Here is a 20,989-nt window from a genome sequence, read left to right as displayed (position 1 = left end):
AAGACGGGGGTACAAACAGTGGTGAGGTCCCCCCATCCAAGCGTAGCAGCAGCGGGCTGTAGAGGGAGGAGACGAGCGCACTATGGAGAGGAGCGCACGAGCTGGGGGAGAGACGCACAGCCCGAGAAAAAAGAAATCCCAAGTTTAAAATAAAATGTTGGTGAGAAGAGGGAAACAGGAAGAAATAAATGTCAATGTTGAAATTCTTTAGAATGCAGAGGCTGTGGATGTTCAGTTTTGTTTAAATAGGCAACAATATAGTTTAATCATGGTGTTTCCTGCTGTCATTCCAAACATATTAACATGTGTGGAGAATAACGTGATCTGTATGCCTTCTTTGATTGAGCCTATGTCTCCTCCTAACTTCAATAACAGCAGCCTGTTGTGTGTAACACTGGTCTCCTGGGTTAGCACCTTCTTTTCAAAGGTGTTAAATTCAGACACCGTCACAATCACCTCAGTTTTTGTCAGGCTTGGTAAATCACAATGCGTGTACTAACTTAACTTATTTGCATTTTCTCCTTTCTAGGGCAGAAACACCCCATATTGAATATTCATTAAGTCAAACGTACTAAATGGACAATGCGTGTTTTGCTCATATGAAAGATTCAATCCTCACTGCGCGCCGTTAGTAGATCAGTTAACACATTTTTTGCTGGTGGTATCAAGTTTGCACACGTTTTAAGACACACAAACCTTTAGTAAATCAGGCCCAATGAATGGGGATGGTTTTTTAATCACGTCCGGTCGCACACAGTGATGGTGACTTCTGCACCCGCGGTAATGATGGCTCATGTGTCAACATTTTATACTGGTATATTAGTTGCACCTTTGTATAAGACCCAGCCAACTTTTAAGATGAAAAAAAACAGGTATTAAAAGTGCATCTTACACCGGATGTTACGGTACTTCAGTAAAAAAAAAAGATCTCATTGTGTAGTCATGTTCAAAAAATAAAAAAAGACAAACAAAGAGTGGACACAACAGAAAAAATGATTGAAAGAAAACGATCACAGCAGATCTTACTAAACTTCAGGATCAGTTTAAAAGACTTCTTCCTGCAGAATCACAGAGAAGACGACTAGATACACAACCAAAGAGTCAATACTGAAATCATATTATCTTATCTATAAACATATAATACATATATATAATCCTTAGTATGTTGTTATGAGTTCAGTGACTTTCTCTGTATGATCACTGTGTGCAGGTTGATGATTAAAAACAAGAAAATCAACACATTATGGTGTTCAGGACTCTTTTTTTAGCTTGACAGTTTGGTGATTAAAAAAAGTTCTCTTACTGTGGATCTGAGGGTCCTGGTTCATTACTGAAGTCTGGAGGAAAACCTTTAGACCGGTCACTCTTCATAGAGAGACAGCTGGACAGGGGAGACTCTGCTCTGTCCTCCTCTTTGTCTCCTCGATCACCCATCTTCTGATCTCCAGATTGATCAGAGGACAATAAAAGACGTTCATGCAGGTAAAACAACCTGAGGACAAAATAACAAACAGGTGAGACACAAGCAGGAAAAATGTGAAAGACAGAAATGGTCAAGTGTCCACATCTCATTACCTGATGTGATCCTTCATTTGATTTTCTCTTCCTTCCTGTCTGCCTAAGTACCTGATGCAGCACCTCAGTGCACTTTGTTTTGATCCTAACATGATTTGTCCGTCTGATCTGCCCTGAATAATGCCAATAACAAGACATTGAGTCTTAAACTTTAAACATTAAACTAACATGTTAGTATTTAACAGCAACCATGACCTTTAGGACATTTGTACAACTAGAAGTGTATAAAACAGGGTTGGAAATCAGCACTCGTCACATACGGGTGTCTTTTTGCAGTGGCGGGTGAATTTGCTCAACCTACCAACCACAGTGACAGAGCGAGGGTCACAATGGTGCTCTATATGCTGGAATGGCTTTGCTTGGTGTAACATGATTAACAGAGCACAGACTAGCATCTCTTTAACAGCGGGTCAACCAGCTTCAGGTGTGTTTAAACTGACGCCTCGCTGTCTCAAGTCCAACATGATAAAAAGAAGCGCGCTGTGGCGTTGATTTGGGCTCAAAGGAGCAGCTGTAAATACTATAACTTCAGACATTTGTCTTGGGCTCAAAGTGCTGCACACATTCAGCGGCCTCACAGTAGAATCCATAAAAACAATAGAAAAACACATCGACATGTCAACAGAAAAGTACAGACCCATGTATAAAACACAACATATATTGCACATTACCCATATAGAGAAAAAGATATCAAAATATAAAAGCATGTAAGAACATCATGACGCCATGATGTTTCTGCTGTAAATGTCCAATGATGAAATGGTGAAACAGACAGTGGCTTATCTTAGAATTTATTGGGCCGAGGTCAGACAACAGCAACAGAACACAAATGGCTGACAAACTTTTCATGTTAACGGTCCTGTTATATTCTGTTAGCTGGTACAGCCTACAAATTCTTTTACCATTTGGGAAGACTTCTAAAAGGCTAGAGAGGTGACATTACCTTCACTTGAAACTGTCAGATATCTACATTCAAGTCATTTAAGCTCACAACATACACTCGGCTCCTCTCCAAAAATAGATCTGCTGCTATGAGAGTCTTACACAAACTGTTACATCCACACAGACCTAAACCAATGACCCTTAGATGGTCGACAGATTTAAAATGATATATCCACAAAATGATTCAAGTGAATGATTATGTGAAAATAAATACTAACAGGCACAACCCGTACAGCAGGCTTAGATTTAAACTGAACAGAGATTACAGTACCACGCTGACATCCAGCTGAAATACAAAACTAATGTAGTTCAGCTTCCTGGGCGGTGGTCCTTACTGTGGTCCTTTTATGTCTTTATTGGAGATACAGAAAGCAGGTAGAGAGAGAGTGGGGAATGAGATGTGGGAAAGAACCACAGGTTGGATTAATTGGGCGTGCGCAGTAACCACTTGGATACCAGCGCCCCCTGAAGTGATCCTTAATGTGACTCTGCCTCTCTTCCCGTCTCCTTTAGTACCTGATCCAACTCATCAGTGCAGCTTGTTTGTATCTTCATCTTATTTGTCCGTCTGATGTGACTCCCTGCTTGGTATTTGACCCTGGTCTAGTTTTAGGATTTAATATAAATGTCTTTCAATTATCCTTCCTGTGTCTCTTCAATCCTGCACTGAATAATGACAATAACAAGGTCTTGAACCTCAAACATTAAAGCAATATGTTAATATTTAACAGAAATCATGACCTTTGGACCAACAGTTTTATATCTAGAGGGATATAAAACAACATCCTTTATGCCTGTAGGGATCAAACCACGTCATAAAACCGACCTTTGCTCAGATAGATGTTTTATTGAGGCTGTATTTAGTGATTACATTTTATTAGGATGCATTATTTTTTAATGTCTACTTTGAGGAAACTTTTTAATTGTCTATTAGATGTTAGAAACATTAAAAGAAGAATAGTAGAAGTTGATCTGAGTGATAGGGCTGGGCCTCAAATCAACATCACGATTAATTGAACAGTTTACCTTGATTATGATTCATGAAAGATTATTTTGTTATTGTTTTTTGCCCTCATAGTTCACTGACATATGCTCAACTGTTTATCTGCTCTTTTTTCTTGTGTAATCTTAGAAGATGTTGAACACATAATATAAAAATAATTAAAAATAATAACAGTATTCGAACATTAACTGCCATTGGATTTCATAATTTTATTATAAATATATAATTGATTAAAATGTTTTGGATAACGAGTGAATCAATTGACGTGAGGATGTTAATGTTACCTAAACAGTTTTATGAAAGTAGTCAGCCTAGGTGTCATTTTTTTTTTTAATGTCCTGTCTTGAATAGGCCACTCCCCCTCTAACAACAACCAGTGAGCGCTGTATGTTAGAGGTGGGAATCACTAGAGTCCCCACAATACGATATTATCCCGATACTTGAGACACAATACGATTCTATTGCGATTTTAAACATTTTTCGATATGCTGAGAATTGCGATACAATATATTTTGAACTGCATATTATATCCACTACACTAAACTAAATCAAGAATCATTTTGTCAAATAAGATAAAATTCAATACAATACAACTTGTTCAAAAATAATTGTGAAACCCCTTCAACAGTTAAAAAATAAAAAAGCATAAATAAAACATCATATTAAAAATATGAATACTTGGCTGCCATGAGACTATATAATATTGCCACATAAAATATTGCGATACAATACTGTATTGATTTTTTACCCGACCTTTACTATTTAATATGTTGTGTGGCGTCGCACACACTGGCTGTCCACACTGCATCCGTTTACTATTTCACTATTTGCTCTGTAAATTTCAGTTTCCCCCTGCAAACAGTTTGACATCTATACTTTTGTATTAAAGGTGGACACGCGGATGTGTGGTGCTTTGTATTGACGAGCAACACAGCACACAGAGGACCGTTGATAAACGGCTCACGGTGAGCCGAAAAAAAGTTTATCCGGTGTTGTTGACACAAGTCAAAGCAGAACATTTAAATCACAGATGTGGATATTATTAATACATCGCTATCTCCACTTTGTACAACAAGCTGAAGAAACAAAGAAACATTACATTTGGGCGGCAGTAACTCAGTCTGTAGGGACTTGGGTTGGGAACCAGAGGGTCACCGGTTCAAGTCCCGGTGTGGACCAAATCTCTAAGTTTGTCTGGTAGCTGGAGAGGTGTCAGGGCACTGCTGAGGTGCTCTTGAGCAAGGCACCAAACCCCCAACTGCTCTGGTGCACTCTCTGCTTAGCAGCTTGTAGCAGCCCCACTCTGACATCTCTCCACCATTGCATGTCCACAGGTCCTGTTTGTGCATGCGTGTGATTCATGTGTGTGAGAAGCATGTCCCTAAAAATAACAAATTTCCCTCAAGGATTAATAAAGTTTATCAAAATACAATCAAAAAATAAAAATAAGGGTCAGTGATAAATAAGGGTTGTTCAGATGACCAATTCAAAAATCTTTTAAAAACACACTTTGAAAGCATGCATCAGGTTCATTAAAATGTGAGATTTGTATTCATGTTGGTTTTGTGTTTTTCAAAATGACATTTACACCATTTTGTTCAAAAGGTAAGACAGAATGGACATAAAAATGTCAAGTGGTGTAACCACTGAAAAATTAAGAATATTGAATATTTTATACATCTAGAGTATGTGAGTGTAAGTGTACTCATGATTGTAATTACTTCATTTTAAAATAGCACAAGAAATTAGATTTTATTAGGATTATCCCTAAATTTATAAGTTATGCCCTTTTTCAATAGTGAGCGGGACACAGAGCTGAAAACACTTCTGTTTTCTAATTAATTTTTGGCAAATTATGTAAAAATTGTTATTTCACTGCAGTAGAGGACTACTTTTATTCCACTTTAATTGTCCTGTATTTTATTATATGTTTATGAGAAATACTGGTTACACCAATTGACTCAAACCAGTTACACCAACTGACCATGCTGCTTCTACCATTGTTTCTTGAAGAAATTGTTGTTAGCTTCCTCCATTTTATGTTTGCTCCACCTTCCAAAGTGCACAGAATACCAGTGCAAATCTGTAGTGTGCACATTTGCCTTAAACACAGAGTGGCATAGAACTGAAGTGAATAGATCGGCCTTTTGGATGGGTCTCATAGATCGGCAGATTCTTACTGATAAATATTTTATCTTCTGTTCCCAATAGCTGTTTACAACCACACATACATTGCACGCATTAGACTAAACGTGTTCCTGTATTCTCTCACGGAAAAGCTTGAAATGTAAAGTTGTTTTGTTTCTTTGTTCCTTCTTGATTTCTGTCGATCCTACTAGTGATGTGTCGGTCATGAACGATTCGTTTAAAACGAATCATCTGGGTGAACGAACTGAACTGAATCACTTACTGAGAAGAGTCGTTCATTTCTCAACTCTCTCTCCTCTCTCCCGTCTCTCTCTCTCTCCAGACCGTAAGAGTCTCTCAAAGCCCGCCCTCCCTCTCCTCTCATGTCAGTGATACCTACTGACTGAACCAATAGGAGGAGTCGGTCAGGAGCTCTGTGTCACTAAAGCCCGCCCTCCCTCTCCTCTCATGTCAGTGATACCTACTGACTGAACCAATAGGAGGAGTCGGTCAGGAGCTCTGTATCTCTAAAGCCCGCCCTCCCTCTCCTCTCATGTCAGTGATACCTACTGACTGAACCAATAGGAGGAGTCGGTCAGGAGCTCTGTGTCTCTAAAGCCCGCCCTCCCTCTCCTCTCATGTCAGTGATACCTACTGACTGAACCAATAGGAGGAGTCGGTCGGGAGCTCTGTGTCTCTAAAGCCCGCCCCTACTTCTCCCTCTCATGTCTCCAAAATTGAGGAAGTAGAAAATATATTATTGAACATTTATTGTTTGTGTTTTTTATATCTGCTGTCAGTTTACAAACGGCTTTTATATCCAACTTAATTTAACTCAGCTGACTGTTTTAACATCCACTAACCATCGTGTTTCAGTCAGTACAGTGTGTGTGTGTGTGTGTGTGTGTGTGTGTGTGTGTGTGTGTGTGTGTGTGTGTGTGTGTGTGACTGAGGCTGGTGACTCACAGTCTCGCTTGTTCACGTTAAGTGTTTCGTTCACTGAACGTACTGACTGAAGCTCCGACACGAATCACTGACTGACTGAGAGAGACTCAGAAAGTAACCTAAGCCCATTATTAGTTTTTAAATGATTTTTTTGCCCTGCGTATATAATTTAAAATATAACTCAAAGTCAAAGTAGGCCTATCTGTACTGAAGCTCCATGAAGGAGACTAATCAGACCTTTAAAGACTTTAACACTAACATGTGATCCATGTCACAGCTGTTTTATAGAAATATGATTATTATCTTTGCATGAAGTTTCAGATTTCAACTCCATCACCGCCAACACCAGAACATTTGGAACAATCAGCAGAATCCAAACATTTGTACTCTTGTTTCAAATTATCCAATTTGTTTTTTATTGATCTTATCTGTAAGTTTTATTTCCCAACAGCAAGACTTAAATGTGCAGTAAACCTCTCGGGGGCTCAACGTCAAAACTGAGAAACATCCTGTTTAGTTGGTCAATCTATGTCATATTTACTTATATTCTGACTCATTATAGACTAAATAATATCCTTACAACAGAAGACAGGTCTCAGTATGCTTGAATATAATCTATAAATAATATTAAACATTTGAATATTTCTTGAAGACGATTCAGAGCAGGTCATGAACGTCCTCACTGATTATTATTATGTCCCTGAACGCAGCAGTCAGAGCCACCTACATGTGAAAACGTTGAGTAGTAATAATACATTACAGTTCCTGTTTTCAGTCTGCTCACTTGTCTGAAAAATAAAACTGATGGCGCCACCTGCTGGACAAACATTCAAAGCTTGATCCAAACAGCAGCCGAGCTCTTATCCAGCTGCTTCAAAGTGAGCAGCCTGATGACTCTGCTGGAGCCAGATTCACACGTAGCCCCGGCCGGGTCACACTCCTGTTCAGGTTTGATCTCTAAAGAGAGAGAAACTGGTCTGTAAGGCATTCAGATATAAACTACTGTAGGGTAGAGGTCACCGAGGGGCGGGCTGGAACAAAGAAAGATCAGTTGTAGTCTGTCTGTTGATGTCTCAGTATTTTTGCTGTCTTTCTTTTCTTATTGTATTTTGTCGTTGCTGTCCTGACCTTGTCTGTTTGTTTTTTCTGTGCCTTATTTGTCATGTATATGTCACCAGTTTGTCACGCTATTGCACCTCATTAAATGAATGAATGAATAAAAACCATTCCTGAGATAATCCACTGCTGGTACGGAGGTGCTCTCTGCCTCCTGTGTGTGAACAAAGAGTGTGTGTGTGTTTGAAGATACAAGTATATCCATCTCACATAGAACTGTGTTTGTCTTTGATTGAAATGGGGGCGGCAGTTGCGGTAGAGGGTCGCCGGTTCAAGTCCCTGGCCTGGTAGCTGGAGAGGTGCCAGTCCACTTCCTGAGCACTGCCCTTGAGCAAGGCACTGAACCCCAAAACTGCTCTGGAGCGCTCGCTGTGGGCCGCCCCCTCACTCTGAGACCTCTCCATTAATGCATGTCCACAGGATCCTGTTTGTTCATGTGTGTGTTCATGTTTATTAAACAGAGTGATTCATAAAGGATCAATTCAAAATGAAATATGAAACACACATTGTGAGTGTGTGTAGTTGTCAAACTGAAAGCAGACATCACAGCCGTTTTTACATCTGCACTCCTGAAAACATGGAAATCATTTGAGGAGGACTGCTCCTGACTGCAGACGCAGCACTGAGGGAATGCTACTTTCAACATCAGGCTACTTTTAGAAAATGACCAACCCTGCCTTTAAGCGTGATATTGATTTGAGGTCATATCGCCCCGCCCTGCTAACCAGGCTACCGGAGCAGCAGCAGCACGGCGCCATGCTTCCTCTCCTGAACACAGACAGAAGAGAGGGAGTTGTTTTGATACAGCTGATCATTCAAATATCTAAAAGAAGTGATCATTCAGATTGGGAAATGTACCAACCTTCCTTGTTTGTGTGACTTTCAAATAAAACACAGTCCTCTCAACCTCACACAGTCCATGTTTTCTTGAAGAATAATTCTCTCAGGTGTTCAGAGTTCAGGTGTGTAGCTCCAGACGCCGCTGCAGCTCAGGCCGTAGTTCTCCTCTCTCACACTGTCGGGCAGCTCAAACGTCGGATGGCGTGCTCCTCAAACTGAGCTCTTCCTGGATCTCCGATCAGGACTTTGGTGCCGTGGGTCTCCATGCAGCGGTTCAACCAGCTGTGCAGGCTGGTGGCGAGGGACTGGTCGTAGAACATGTCGCCCAGCAGGATCAGGTGGAAGGCGGCGGGCGGTGAACCCATGATGTTGTGGGTGAGACACACAGGAGGCTGCAGGCCGTTCAGCTCACTGTTCATGTGCGTCGCCACGGCTGCCACTGGAACACAAACAGGCGGGTTAACACGTCACAGGGTTAGGCTTCAAGGAATCATGGTGTTCATGTGTTTCTTTTAATCACAGCAGTCTATATACAGGGTTCACACTCTTTTCCAGGGATCATTTTCCAGGACTTTTCCAGGACATTTTCAGCCATGATGGAGCTGGTATGACAGTCCGTGATCGTGCCACGCCAATATTAAGTGTAGTCTTTAACAAGGTTAATCACACCCACTGTGAGCTACCGCTTCAACGGTTAAACATTTAATATCATGTTAAGGTCCATTTTTTACACTTAACAACGCAGTATTATATTTGAAGAGACAATGCTAGCAAACAAGAAACTTTCAATGGATTCTTGTTCCTCGTGTCCCTGGCTGTACCCCTGAGAAGTTTCAGCAGATTTTACTGGAGACTTTTTTAAATGATTAAAGTTGAATTCTGGTCAAATTGCATAGAGACGCTGATATTTTAGAACATTTTAATTCATTTTTCTAAAAAACAAGAAACTTTCAATGGAAAGGTCTTCTGGTTTCTGTTTGTAGTTCATTTAAAGTCCCCATGATACTGACAGCAGGCAGAACATTATCTGCACTGAGGACCACCTCCCACAGACGGGATTCTGACAATGATTTGTTTGTCTTAAGAACCAGATACATGCAGTAAAAAAGTCTGTTCTAGATAAAAACTCATTTACAGCCACAGATCTGCTCGACTCTGTCACAAAAGCTGATGATTGTTAGATTCCCTGCATTCCTGAAACGCATCACAAACGATCGACCCGGCCTCCATGGAGGACAGACCTGACAAAGCTTCACTTTTCATTTCTTACAGATCTGCACAAGGATGCAGCCTCTAGTGGACACTCGATGAACTGCAGGATTTAGCACCTCAGCATCGGCTTCATTTTTAAAGACCGGAGGTTTCTGCTTAGTTTGACAAAGTGCAGTCTGAAAGCAAACCGAACCAAATGAAAAATGCAGCAATGTTGCAGCTCAATGATAAATGGATTGAGCTTGTAAAGCGCTTTTCTGGTCTTCTGAAGACTCAAAGCGCTTTTTACACCGCAGGTCACACCTACACATTCACACCCTGATGGTAGAGACTGCTGAGTAAAGAGACCATCAGAAATAACTAATCCCTTTCATAGACACACATACGCTACTGATGAAGCAGCGAGAGCAATTCAGGGTTCAGCGTCTTGCCCAAGGACACGTCGGAGATCTGGCTGCAGGAGCTCGGGATTGAACCCCCAAACCTTCGGGTTGAGAGACGACCGACTCTACCAACCGAGCCACAGCCGCCCCTGAATCGCCCAAAATTTCATACGTTAAAATGAAATAATGTTGAGCTCCATCACAGCTTTTTGACTTCTTGCGTCAACCATCTGAGACCTCAGCCAACCACACGAGAAAAAAACCTTCCACCCGTTCACGACATACAGCGAATGTTTTAATGTTCCTATCAAAATAAGAGCCTGAAAATGTGTCCATGCTGTGATGTCATGATGTGAGTAAATAACACAGTAGAGTAAGAGATGAATGAATGCTTACTAGGGTCGATGTCGTTAGCCACTACATCAGCGGCACCGCACAGAATGGCGGCGATGGCGGAGGCTCCGCAGCCGCTGCCCAGATCCAGAACGGTCTGACCCCGACACACTGCGGGGTGGTCCAGGAGAAACCTGAACACAGAGACAGAAACAAACAAAACAGCTGTTTAGGTTTGTGAAACCAACGAGACGCCAGAGTCACTTCCTGCTCCGTCCCACAGGTCGGAATCAAACCTACGGTCTCTGCACATTGTGGCCCTCGAGCTAACCACTAGGCCATCGCCACCCCTTTATCTTAATGTCTTTGTTGCATAATTTCAACGTATTGAAGCGACTGCTCAAACTAATCTTTAAATGACAGTGAGCCTTTGTCCCAGGCGTCTGATGTGTTAGAAGTCCTTCACTAAAAGGTGGCTAAGGTCCTGGACCTCCTGACAACACTAAAGATCTGCACTGAGCAGCCGCTGAAGTCCTGAAGTCAAACACTGGAGCTCAGAGAGTTTAGTGAGAACAATAGAGAAGACGAGGGAACCAGCTGAACAATTGACTCAGGACTTTTGCTTTTATATCGTTATTAAGACGTCTCCTACTGAGCCAAGACACATGCACATTTCAAAAAATAAATCAACCTGTAGTTGGTCCGAACTTCATGGTGTCACGTCCAACACGTCTTTATGACTTCATTCTCGGTTTGGGAGGCGTGGTCTCATTGGACAAATCATCATTATCATCTTACTTCATTAAAACTTCATTAAAGATAGAGTCGGTATTGTTGGGCCACGCAGGCTTAGAACAGTCAAACAATGGACTTGGGCCTGCACCTCTGTAAAAGCCTCATTTGAGTTATTCACTGAGATCACAAAGAGGCCTAAAAGGACTCTTAATCCCAGAATCCCCTGCGGTACTTCACACCTACGTGTGAAGTAAAGGGGGGACCGGAACCTCTCTCTCCTCATTGGAGGGGACCTGAGGTAGACCCCCCATGGAGCAGGCCAGGCTACAAAACTCCAAGACTTCCATTGCTCGCTCTCTTTCACGCGCTGACCTTCGGTGCTCGGAGACCCAAGAAGATCTCCTGTTTCCTGCAACAATCTTCCTTTGTTTTAAGTTTTGGCGCGCAGGTAATCCGCGGCCGGCAGTGTTCTAAATTCCGAGCTCGGATTGTCCAGTGAACGCATCTCAGTTTCTCGGAGAGCGTCAGACTATAACAGATTATCAGAAAGATAACGGTCTTATTCCGTCCTGCAACGAAAGGACATCAAAGGACATCTTTCCACTCGACGGAGAACCAACGAAGCCGCTCTCGCCGTAAGGGACCCTCGCCGCCATCAGACGCCTCTGCACCAGGACGGACAGAAGATCTGTTTTATCGCCGGACTCTTTTCCTTTCACCAATCGCGGACAAAGCGATTCCCAAGTGAGGCTTAATTAGGTCTGGGCAGAATTAGCTTTAGAGAGTGTTTTTAACAATTGTTGATCAAAGCAGAAACTGTAATTTTTATCTTTGTTGGACCTGCGTCCTGAGTTTTAACTGTTTAAAACTCTTGTTGTTGTTTCGGACCGCTGCGTCCTATATGTGTTTATCGTAACAGCGTTATAACCGGGTATTACTCTTCTGATCAGAAAGGCCAGTGTAAGCCGTATTAACCTGAATTCGGCTATTGGTTTGTTTCTGTGAATGAAGGGAATTACTCCGAGTTGTGGCGCGGGAGTCGGACTGTGATCCGGCCTCTTCAGGCACGCATTTCTCTTTTATTTCCCCTTCTACGAACATACATACACACATATTCCTGTGTAAACATACATCTGGAGACCAACTCCACCACCGCGCCATTACGCACAGAGATCTATACACTCGCGGCTATCCAGACACCTCAGAGACACAGATTGTGTATGGCCGAACTCAGTCTCTTTTAGACCTTAAGGCCACAGTTAGGCCTTTGTTAGGTGTGTGCCATCGGAAGGGCGACCACGTGGGACGAAGTAATCTCCCCCCCTTCTCTCTCCCTTTCATCCACACGTGCTCGCACCCAGGTCTTTGTTAGGTTTGCGCCATCGTGAACGACCACGAGGGTACGAAGCCATCTTCCCCCCTTTCTTCTTCCCTCTTTCTCTCTCTCACACACACACACACACACACACACACACACACACACACACACACACACACACACACACACCTCATCCACAAGCCTTTCCTTGATAATGTTGGTTGCTTAGATTAGTTTATAATAGTTATTTGTTTAATTAAGTTCATTGATTTTGGATTGATGTTGCTTTGTTTAAATAAATTCTGTTATAATTTAAGAGAGCAGTTGTTTGTGGTTACTGGTGTATTTACATTGTGATATAAGCTGGGTGCGAAGGCTTTGTGTACGGATTTCACGCCTTCAATTTATTAAATATAGTTATTCATTATTAATAATATTAGTAATTAAATAATTAATTTGAGACTGATTTGAGTGATATTTTGGTTATATTTACCTGATTACAGGTTGGTGCCCCAAAACGAGATTAAACATAGTTTAATGATATTTTATTTATATTATTAATAATTAAGTATAATTATTAAAGAATATAACCAAAGTTGACTTGATACAACCCCAACAGTATCTTTTCAAAATAAAATACAGACTTCTCCTAAAGCTGCTCCATTGTCCCTTCTGGGCCTCCGTACATGTGTGGTGGTGACTGTGTCTGCAGAGACTCTGTCCTCTCACTGGATTTTACTGTTCTGCTTTGTTCTGGTTGACTCAGGATGTTTCTGGGCGGAGCTGGTGTGTTTTGTAGTGTCTCATCTGTATGCATGTACCTTATATTCTCTAATAATCAACATTTATGTCAAGTAGTCATGCTGCATAATCATATGTATCTCAGTAAACTGTATCTTAATAAACTGAAACTGCGCCTCAGGGTAAAAATGCATTTAGCAGAGCACACAGGAAGGAGCCCTCAGGGGAGGGTGAAAGAAAGTTCAGTACAGCAATACAGAAAGGTGAATCCTTAAAGTTACCAATAAAGATGAAGTTGAACAGATCAGATGGTGAAAAGAGGGCGTGAAGAAGCTTGTCCCCACGCCCCTGCAAAGCCATACATACTGTAATCTTTGTCTGTTTTAGTCTCTTCAGTTGAAGGGCTCACTGCTTTATGACTCCATGAATACAGCTTCCTGTGCTCATGTTCTTTGGCCTCCAGGTCCGGTCTCTGAAGAGGACTTTGCAAACTTTAAGGACTACAATTACACTGTGAAGAAAACAGAAAATAGATTCAGAACTTCAAAATGTTGCGGCTTCATTGGGTTCGGATGTAGGTTTAATCTGGGTCCAAATTTGATACAAAAAGTCACTACAGTTTCCTCCAGACAATGACAGCGCACAGGTGAGTGGAGGAGTGGATACAGTTCAGTGATTGGACGAGATTCAAACCGGCGAATATGACGGACGTGGACGTAGCAGCAAAGAAGAGAAAATATAATCAGAGTGAGGAGAAACACCACAATCATTGTTCATTTTAACTGCATTAAAGTTCATATTTTAACACCATATTTATCGACTTTAAAGGTCACATATTCTGCTAAACCCACTCCCCCATGTTCCTCTAACTCTAACATGTGTCTCTAGTCCGTCTACAAACCCCCCAATGATGAGAAAAGTCCATCCTCTCCGTCTTCTGCCTGCTCCACTTTTCAGAAAATGTGTGCTCAAACAGGCCGTTTGGAGATGTTCCCTTCATGACATCACAAAGGGCAGTAGGCCCTCCCCCAGGTGGGTGACACTCCCACAGCTAGGTGTTTGTTCTGCCCTCTGAGGCCGCGATCACACCGAGACGCGCCGCTGCAGACGCGGGCGCTCATAAATACATTTATTTAGTTTAGATTTCCAAGGTAATTCTAATTAGAGGAAACCATGGACCTAACTTCATATTACTTTACTGGAAATGTATTCAAGAAATGAGCAGCTATTTATCACCTGCTTCTCTGGAAATAGCAGAATATAATTACTCGGTGATGTTGGGATAATTCTCCATACATTTTGTGGTGAATTGTGATTTCATTTCAAATAAATGATTTGATAATTGTCACCTACTTACCATGAAATTTGGGGGTAATTTCAAAGAAATTGGAAAAAACAGTGACTTACCAATTAGGACTTGCTTACAATTAAGATCGGGCATTATTTCAAAGAGGTTACGTGCTAATTTTCACTCAATTGTCATGAAATTCAGGGGTAATTTCAATGAAATCAAAAAAAAGTTTGTCTAATTATCACCTAATTACGACGAAATTTGCGGACCTGTAAAGTGTTACCTAGATTTTTGTACAATTCAAAGTGTACATATCATTTTCCAGTAACTTTGACATTTGTCGTTTGAATGATTTACAACGGGGATGTAAAGCAGCTGTGCACCAACAGCTGTTAGTGACGTCACTACTAAAGAGGTGAAAGGTGAATGAAACAGGTATATTAGAGATCTCACCGTGACAGCGCCTGTCCTCCGGGCCAGTAGATCGCCCAGTACGGGTCCTCGTAGGGCCACAGTTCGGGTCTCTCCGTCCAGAATCTGCAGCTGGGAGTGAACAGCCTCAGTCTGAGCTCCGGGGTGAGGCTCTGCTCTCCGACCACCTCCGTGTTTTCACCGATAAATCTGCGGCTGTGAGACACACACCTCCGTCTGAATGCTGTGAACGACCCTTTAACACACCTGCTCCATGTAGAGGACTTAAAGAGTCCAAACATGACCAGTTAGCCACGGAGCTACTCGTCAGAGCCCTTCTTATGTCTCTGTCACCTTCTGTCGTTTTTTAACATCTTAAAACCCGATAAGAAATGAAAACACACAACTTTCTTCTTCGTTGGCTGGCATCCAAAAAGTTGCATTACTGCCATCTGCTGGATTTAATTATTACTCACATTCCTAAATCCTCCTCAATAAACCTGTTCTCAAGAGAGATTTAAACAAGCATCTTCGTCCTCTCCCTCTCTCCCCACACTCCAAAATACTTTTTACATCTCTTCTTACGAGTCCCTCTCTCTCCATTTCTGACATCATGTTCTGTCTATGTGCTACATACTTTCTACATTTAATAACTACATGTTCAACTGTTTCTGCTAGATTGCATATCTCACAAAGACCAGATGAATGTTTTCCAGTGATATGTAGAGAGCTATTTAAATGACTGTGACTGATTCTTAACCTGGACATTACGACCTCCTCTCTTCTGTTGCTCCCTCTGTATTTTACTTTCTCTATTTCCCTCTGAATTGAATATAAATGTCTTCCCTTTGTCTGATTGTTCCGATATTGTTGCCATTCCTGTTTGATTTTACTCCATGTGACTCGTTTCCCCTCTGACTGAGATCATTTGATGTTAATATCAATCCTCTCTTTCTTTACAGCTTCCTTTGCCAACCTGTCCACCTTTTCATTTCCTGCTATACCTGAATGTGCTGGAACCCACATGAACATCACATCTGTCCCCTGTTTAACCACCTGGGAATGTGTAAATATGATTTCATATAATACATCTTGACGACTGTGAGATGATCCTGATTGAATACTGTATAAAGCGCTGACTGAATCACCGCATATCAGCACTTTCCTTCCTTTCATTTGCTCAACACATTCTAATGCAACTAAAATGGCGTACAACTCTACTGTGTACACGTTCAGGAAATCTGACGTTCTCTTCACTACTTCAACCTTGAACCTTTTGGGATAAACGCAGCTGATCCTGTTGCATTTGTCATCGGGTCTTTAGATCCATCTGTGAATACTTGTACATGATCTCCATATCTCTGTTCTATGTGTTCATAGAATTCACTCACTAAATCAACATTTATTTTCCTTTCCTTTATCTTTAGTAACTCCAAGTCTACTTCAGCTGTCTCAAGCATCCACATTGGAACTGGTGACCATAAAACAGCTGGACTGATATCCTTGTCATACACTCCCATATCTCTCGCCACTCTATCCCCTATCCATCCAAAACTGGACTTAATTGTTCTCTCTTTTTCCCAGCAATCCTTTAACACTGATTTTGTTGGGTGACTATCTCCATGTCCTCTCAAGTTCAGCCAATAATTTGCTAATAGCTGTTTCCTCCTTAAACATAGTGGCATCTCTCCTACTTCTACCTGAAGTGCACATATTGGAGATGATTTCACTGCCCCAATACATATCCTAAGAGCCTGTGCCTGAATCATTTCTAACTTTGCAAGTGTTGTCTTTGCTGCAGATCCATATACCACACTCCCATACTCAATCCTAGTTCTAATTAACGCCACATATATATATTTTAAGGCAGCAACATCAGCTCCCCAATCCATTCCTACAAGACATCTCATTGCATTTATTACTTTTTTGCATTTATCAACATTATTCCTGATGTGTTCCTTCCATGTCAACCGGACATCAAAAAATACCCCTAAAAAACTAAATGAGTCAACTCGTTTTAGCTTATTTCCAAACAATGTCAACCCAATATTCTCCCCAATTTTATTTCGAGAAAAGAACATGATCTTTGTTTTTTCCACAGAAAATGTAAATCCCCACTTTAATCCCCACTTCTCAACTAAACTGATCCCTTTCTGAATTTTATTTACAATAAATTGTATATTCTTTCCTTTTTTCCACAATGCTCCATCATCCGCAAACAATGATCTTCCTATATCTGTTGGGATATTATCAAACATATAATTTATCATAATTGAAAATATCACACTTATCACACTTCCCTGTGGTGTTCCATTCTCTACAACATACTTTTTAGGTATTTCCTCACCTATTTTAACTTGAATCGATCTCTTGTTCAGAAAATCAAGGTTCCGCTCACAAAGGTTCCCATTATTTATGTCACATACGAATCAATAATACTTTTCTGATACATGAATGTGTATCAAAAACAGTAGATGTAAAGTCCTTAAGACGTGATCATGTGAAAGCCTCCCCAATCCATTCCTACAACACATCTCATTACATTTATTACTTTTTTATAATAAAAAGAAAAGGAGCTTCATAACAACAGGAATGAAAGTGGAAGAGGTTGAATAAAAAAGGGAAATAAATAAATAGATAAATAAATAAAGAGATAAAATAAGGTTAGTAACTCTCGCGCTAAGTGACCCAGATAAATGATTAGTCTTTTCACTTAGTGGAAGTTACTAACAAAAGAACAAATGCTGCATGAGAGAAGGTGACAGGTCAGAGGAGAAAACACCAAGATGAAGTTTGATAATAAGTTCAGTGCAAAAAATAACAACGCATCACGGCACAAAAGCCAGAAGTATCTGCTCCACAATTTCACCCTTGAACATTTACAGCGTGGTCGGGGTCACAGCTCTCTCTGGGGGATTAATCAAACAGTGACGCTCTCCCAACAGAACAAGCTGGACCAAACGGATCAGTGCGCTCTTTTGAACTTACTGCAGAGCGCACGCTTCACCAAATCATCTAATAATGCAAAACCAGCCATGATGTAACATTTCAAAGTAACGCCTGTCACAGCCGACTTTTTAAGGTTTTCACACCAATTAGGCAACGGGTCTGTTTCAAACCACACAAAATCACTTATTTTGTGTTTTGAATTAAAAAAAACTGGGAACATGCATCTAGGTTGAGATGGATTCTGGCGTGCTGTGACACTCGTGGTGCTTTTTATTTGTAGTTTCAATGTTCTACCTCTAGATTCTGTGTGTAAGCATGCTCAGAGCTGTGCTTATATTTACACACATTTCTAAGTAAAAGAACAAGTTGATAAATTCCACTCTTTGCGTGGGAATGTTCTTACACACTCATTACTCACAGATCCGTGCTCACACACTGTTGATAGATGAGCCCCCTGATTTTGTGCTTCAAACGTTCGTACACACGGTTTAAGCACATATCTGTTAGTGAATGAGGCCCATTATCTTTTGTTTCTCTGCAATCACGTTCAACTGGATGCCTCATTATAGAGAGCGTAATGCTGCAGCTCTCCCTGGTGGTGAACCTGTGTCAGTGCTATGTCAGTCCTTAAGACGTGATCATGTGAAAGCCTCCCCCAGTTTGAAGCAAAGAAATAAATCATTTTACAATCTTTAAAAATCAGATATATTTATACAATTTACTATATTTATTTAATACCACATTCTACTCTAATTCTGTGTAGAAGCAGCATGTTTGTGTGGACAATATCACACTGTGGAGCTGAATGAAATGTGAGTCTGTCTCAGAACACTTTCACTAACAGAGACCGCACCTTTACTGATTGAAATAAAGAGTAAGAGTCAGGTGAGGGGGGAGAAGGACAAATGTGTGGATCTTTGTGGAAAACAAAGTTTTATTTCAAATACAAGCGGAGAAGAAAATTACAGAGAGCAGACAGAGAAATAATCTCTTCAGATCGATCAGTCTGGGAGAAAACTGTGGAAACAGTGACACCTGCTGGCAGAAAGCAGTGATCGCAGCAACAGAACCTAAACATGAATTATTATTCAAATAAAACCCTCCACAGATTGAATTTATTTCTATTTAAAATCCTGAGATAATAAAAACAGAAGGTTCAAACATCAAAGTGTAATAAACATCAGAAGTTAAAAATAAAGATAGTTTGATAACGTGTCCGTTGTTACCCTGACATGATGAATGAATATCAATGATTGAGTCTGCATGTTATTCAGCTCTTTTTATATCATCTCATATCACATCAAATATTCAGGTGCTGACTCTGCACCTGGATCCAGACATCCTGTTTGTAGTTCTTTTAAAAACTCAGTGAAGCCTCCTCTTTGTTTTGATCCAACAAAGAGACGACTGATTTATTATCAGACGACCAACGACTCGTGGTTAAAAGCAGAACTTCACACTTTAACTTGCACAGGTGGAATCAACTTCTACTGTTATCTGTGAATATGAGTCAATGAATAACCTGCACCACTACACATGTCCACAGGGTGGCGCTGCAACAGAAACATTTATATCCAAATCAAAGAGTTCATCTTCGGTCGTTGAGTCATGAAGCAGTTTAAATTCAGAATATGAGAATAGAAAAATGTCCGAGGTCATGGTCCTGTGTGTGACGGTGGAGCTGATCTCAGAGCAGCTCAGACTGCAGCACTGAGAATCATCTGCGCTGTGATTGGTCCGTCAGTCTCCCAGTAACACAGTCCAGTTAAAGACTCACCAACACACCAGCTGCTGCTTCCAGCTCTGTGATCAGCAGGATCCTCTCTTTAAGGACTCACTTCCTCCAGCTGTTGATATAAAAAGAGATAAATGAGAGATTAGACTCTGAGAGAGACTTCATGATTATTCTGATCATATAATATCATCGTTATCATGATTATTCTGATTATCAGTGATACAGAACATCCAGTATGAAGAGCAGCAGGGACTTCAGTCCTGCTCAGAAGTGAAGTGGGCGTGGAAAGTAGCACGCCACCTTTCAGCTCTCGTGGTCACTCGTGTTGGTGACTTGAAGCTTAAAGGGACAGAGAGTCCTTGAAGGCATCATCGTGTCACAGACAGTTGAGTGATGTGTTTACTGAGAGTCCTTGAAGGCATCATCGTGTCACAGACAGTTGAGTGACGTGCTTACCGAGAGTCCTTGAAGGCATCGTCACGTGTTTACCGAGAGTCCTTGAAGGCATCGTCACGTCACAGACAGTTGAGTGATGTGTTTATCGAGAGTCCTTGAAGGCATCATCATCATGTCACAGACAGTTGAGTGATGTGTTTACTGAGTGTCCTTGAAGGCATCATCATGTCACAGACAGTTGAGTGATGTGTTTACTGAGTGTCCTTGAAGGCATCATCATCATGTCACAGACAGTTGAGTGATGTGTTTACAGAGAGTCCTTGAAGGCATCATCATGTCACAGACAGTTGAATGATGTGTTTACTGAGAGTCCTTGAAGGCATCATCATGTCACAGACAGTTGAGTGATGTGTTTACTGAGAGTCCATGAAGGCATCATCATGTCACAGACAGTTGAGTGATGTGTTTACTGAGTGTCCTTGAAGGCATCATCATGTCAGAGACAGTTGAGTGATGTGTTTACTGAGTGTCCTTGAAGGCATCATCATGTCAGAGACAGTTGAGTGATGTGTTTACAGAGAGTCCTTGAAGGCATCATCTTGTCACAGACAGTTGAGTGACGTGTTTACCGAGAGTCCTTGAAGGCATCATCTTCTCACAGACAGTTGAGTGACGTGTTTACCGAGAGTCCTTGAAGGCATCATTTTATCGCAGACAGTTGAGTGATATGTTTACCGAGAGTCCTTGAAGGCATCATCATGTCACAGACAGTTGAGTGATGTGTTTACTGAGAGAAATAACAAACATTAACTTTGCTCTAATCAGTTTGATGAAGAATGTCTAACTGCTCTCAATCTGAATGGCTACTCCTCATGTCTCTTATTTTTCGTCGCTTGAACCGGAAGTCGTTCTGTGCCGCCATGTTGATGGACGTCTC

The 20,989-nt window shown here is 41.2% G+C and overlaps 1 protein-coding gene and 2 pseudogenes across 1 annotated transcript in view; all 3 read right to left on the bottom strand.

Annotated features, from left to right (window-relative positions):
• LOC136179614 (NLR family CARD domain-containing protein 3-like) overlaps positions 1-1,487 on the bottom strand; it is a 45,465-nt pseudogene extending 43,978 nt beyond the window's left edge.
• A 5,294-nt stretch (positions 1,488-6,781) lies between these two features.
• LOC136179744 (electron transfer flavoprotein beta subunit lysine methyltransferase-like) lies at positions 6,782-16,097 on the bottom strand (annotated as a pseudogene).
• Positions 16,098-18,831: 2,734 nt separating this feature from the next.
• The window catches only part of LOC136179609 (NLR family CARD domain-containing protein 3-like), a 265,362-nt gene continuing 263,204 nt past the window's right edge, over positions 18,832-20,989 (bottom strand). Inside the window, exon 9 of the mRNA XM_065956446.1 lies at positions 18,832-19,768. Coding sequence (XP_065812518.1) covers positions 19,756-19,768 — 13 coding nt within the window. The 3' untranslated portion in view covers positions 18,832-19,755. The remainder of the gene's footprint in view (positions 19,769-20,989) is intronic.

This window comes from Labrus bergylta, chromosome 7 (assembly GCF_963930695.1).
Source record: "Labrus bergylta chromosome 7, fLabBer1.1, whole genome shotgun sequence".
Classification (NCBI taxonomy): Eukaryota; Metazoa; Chordata; class Actinopteri; order Labriformes; family Labridae; genus Labrus; species Labrus bergylta.
The sequence above is the reverse complement of the archived record's forward strand: the minus strand, read 5'-3'. Positions and strand labels throughout refer to the sequence as shown.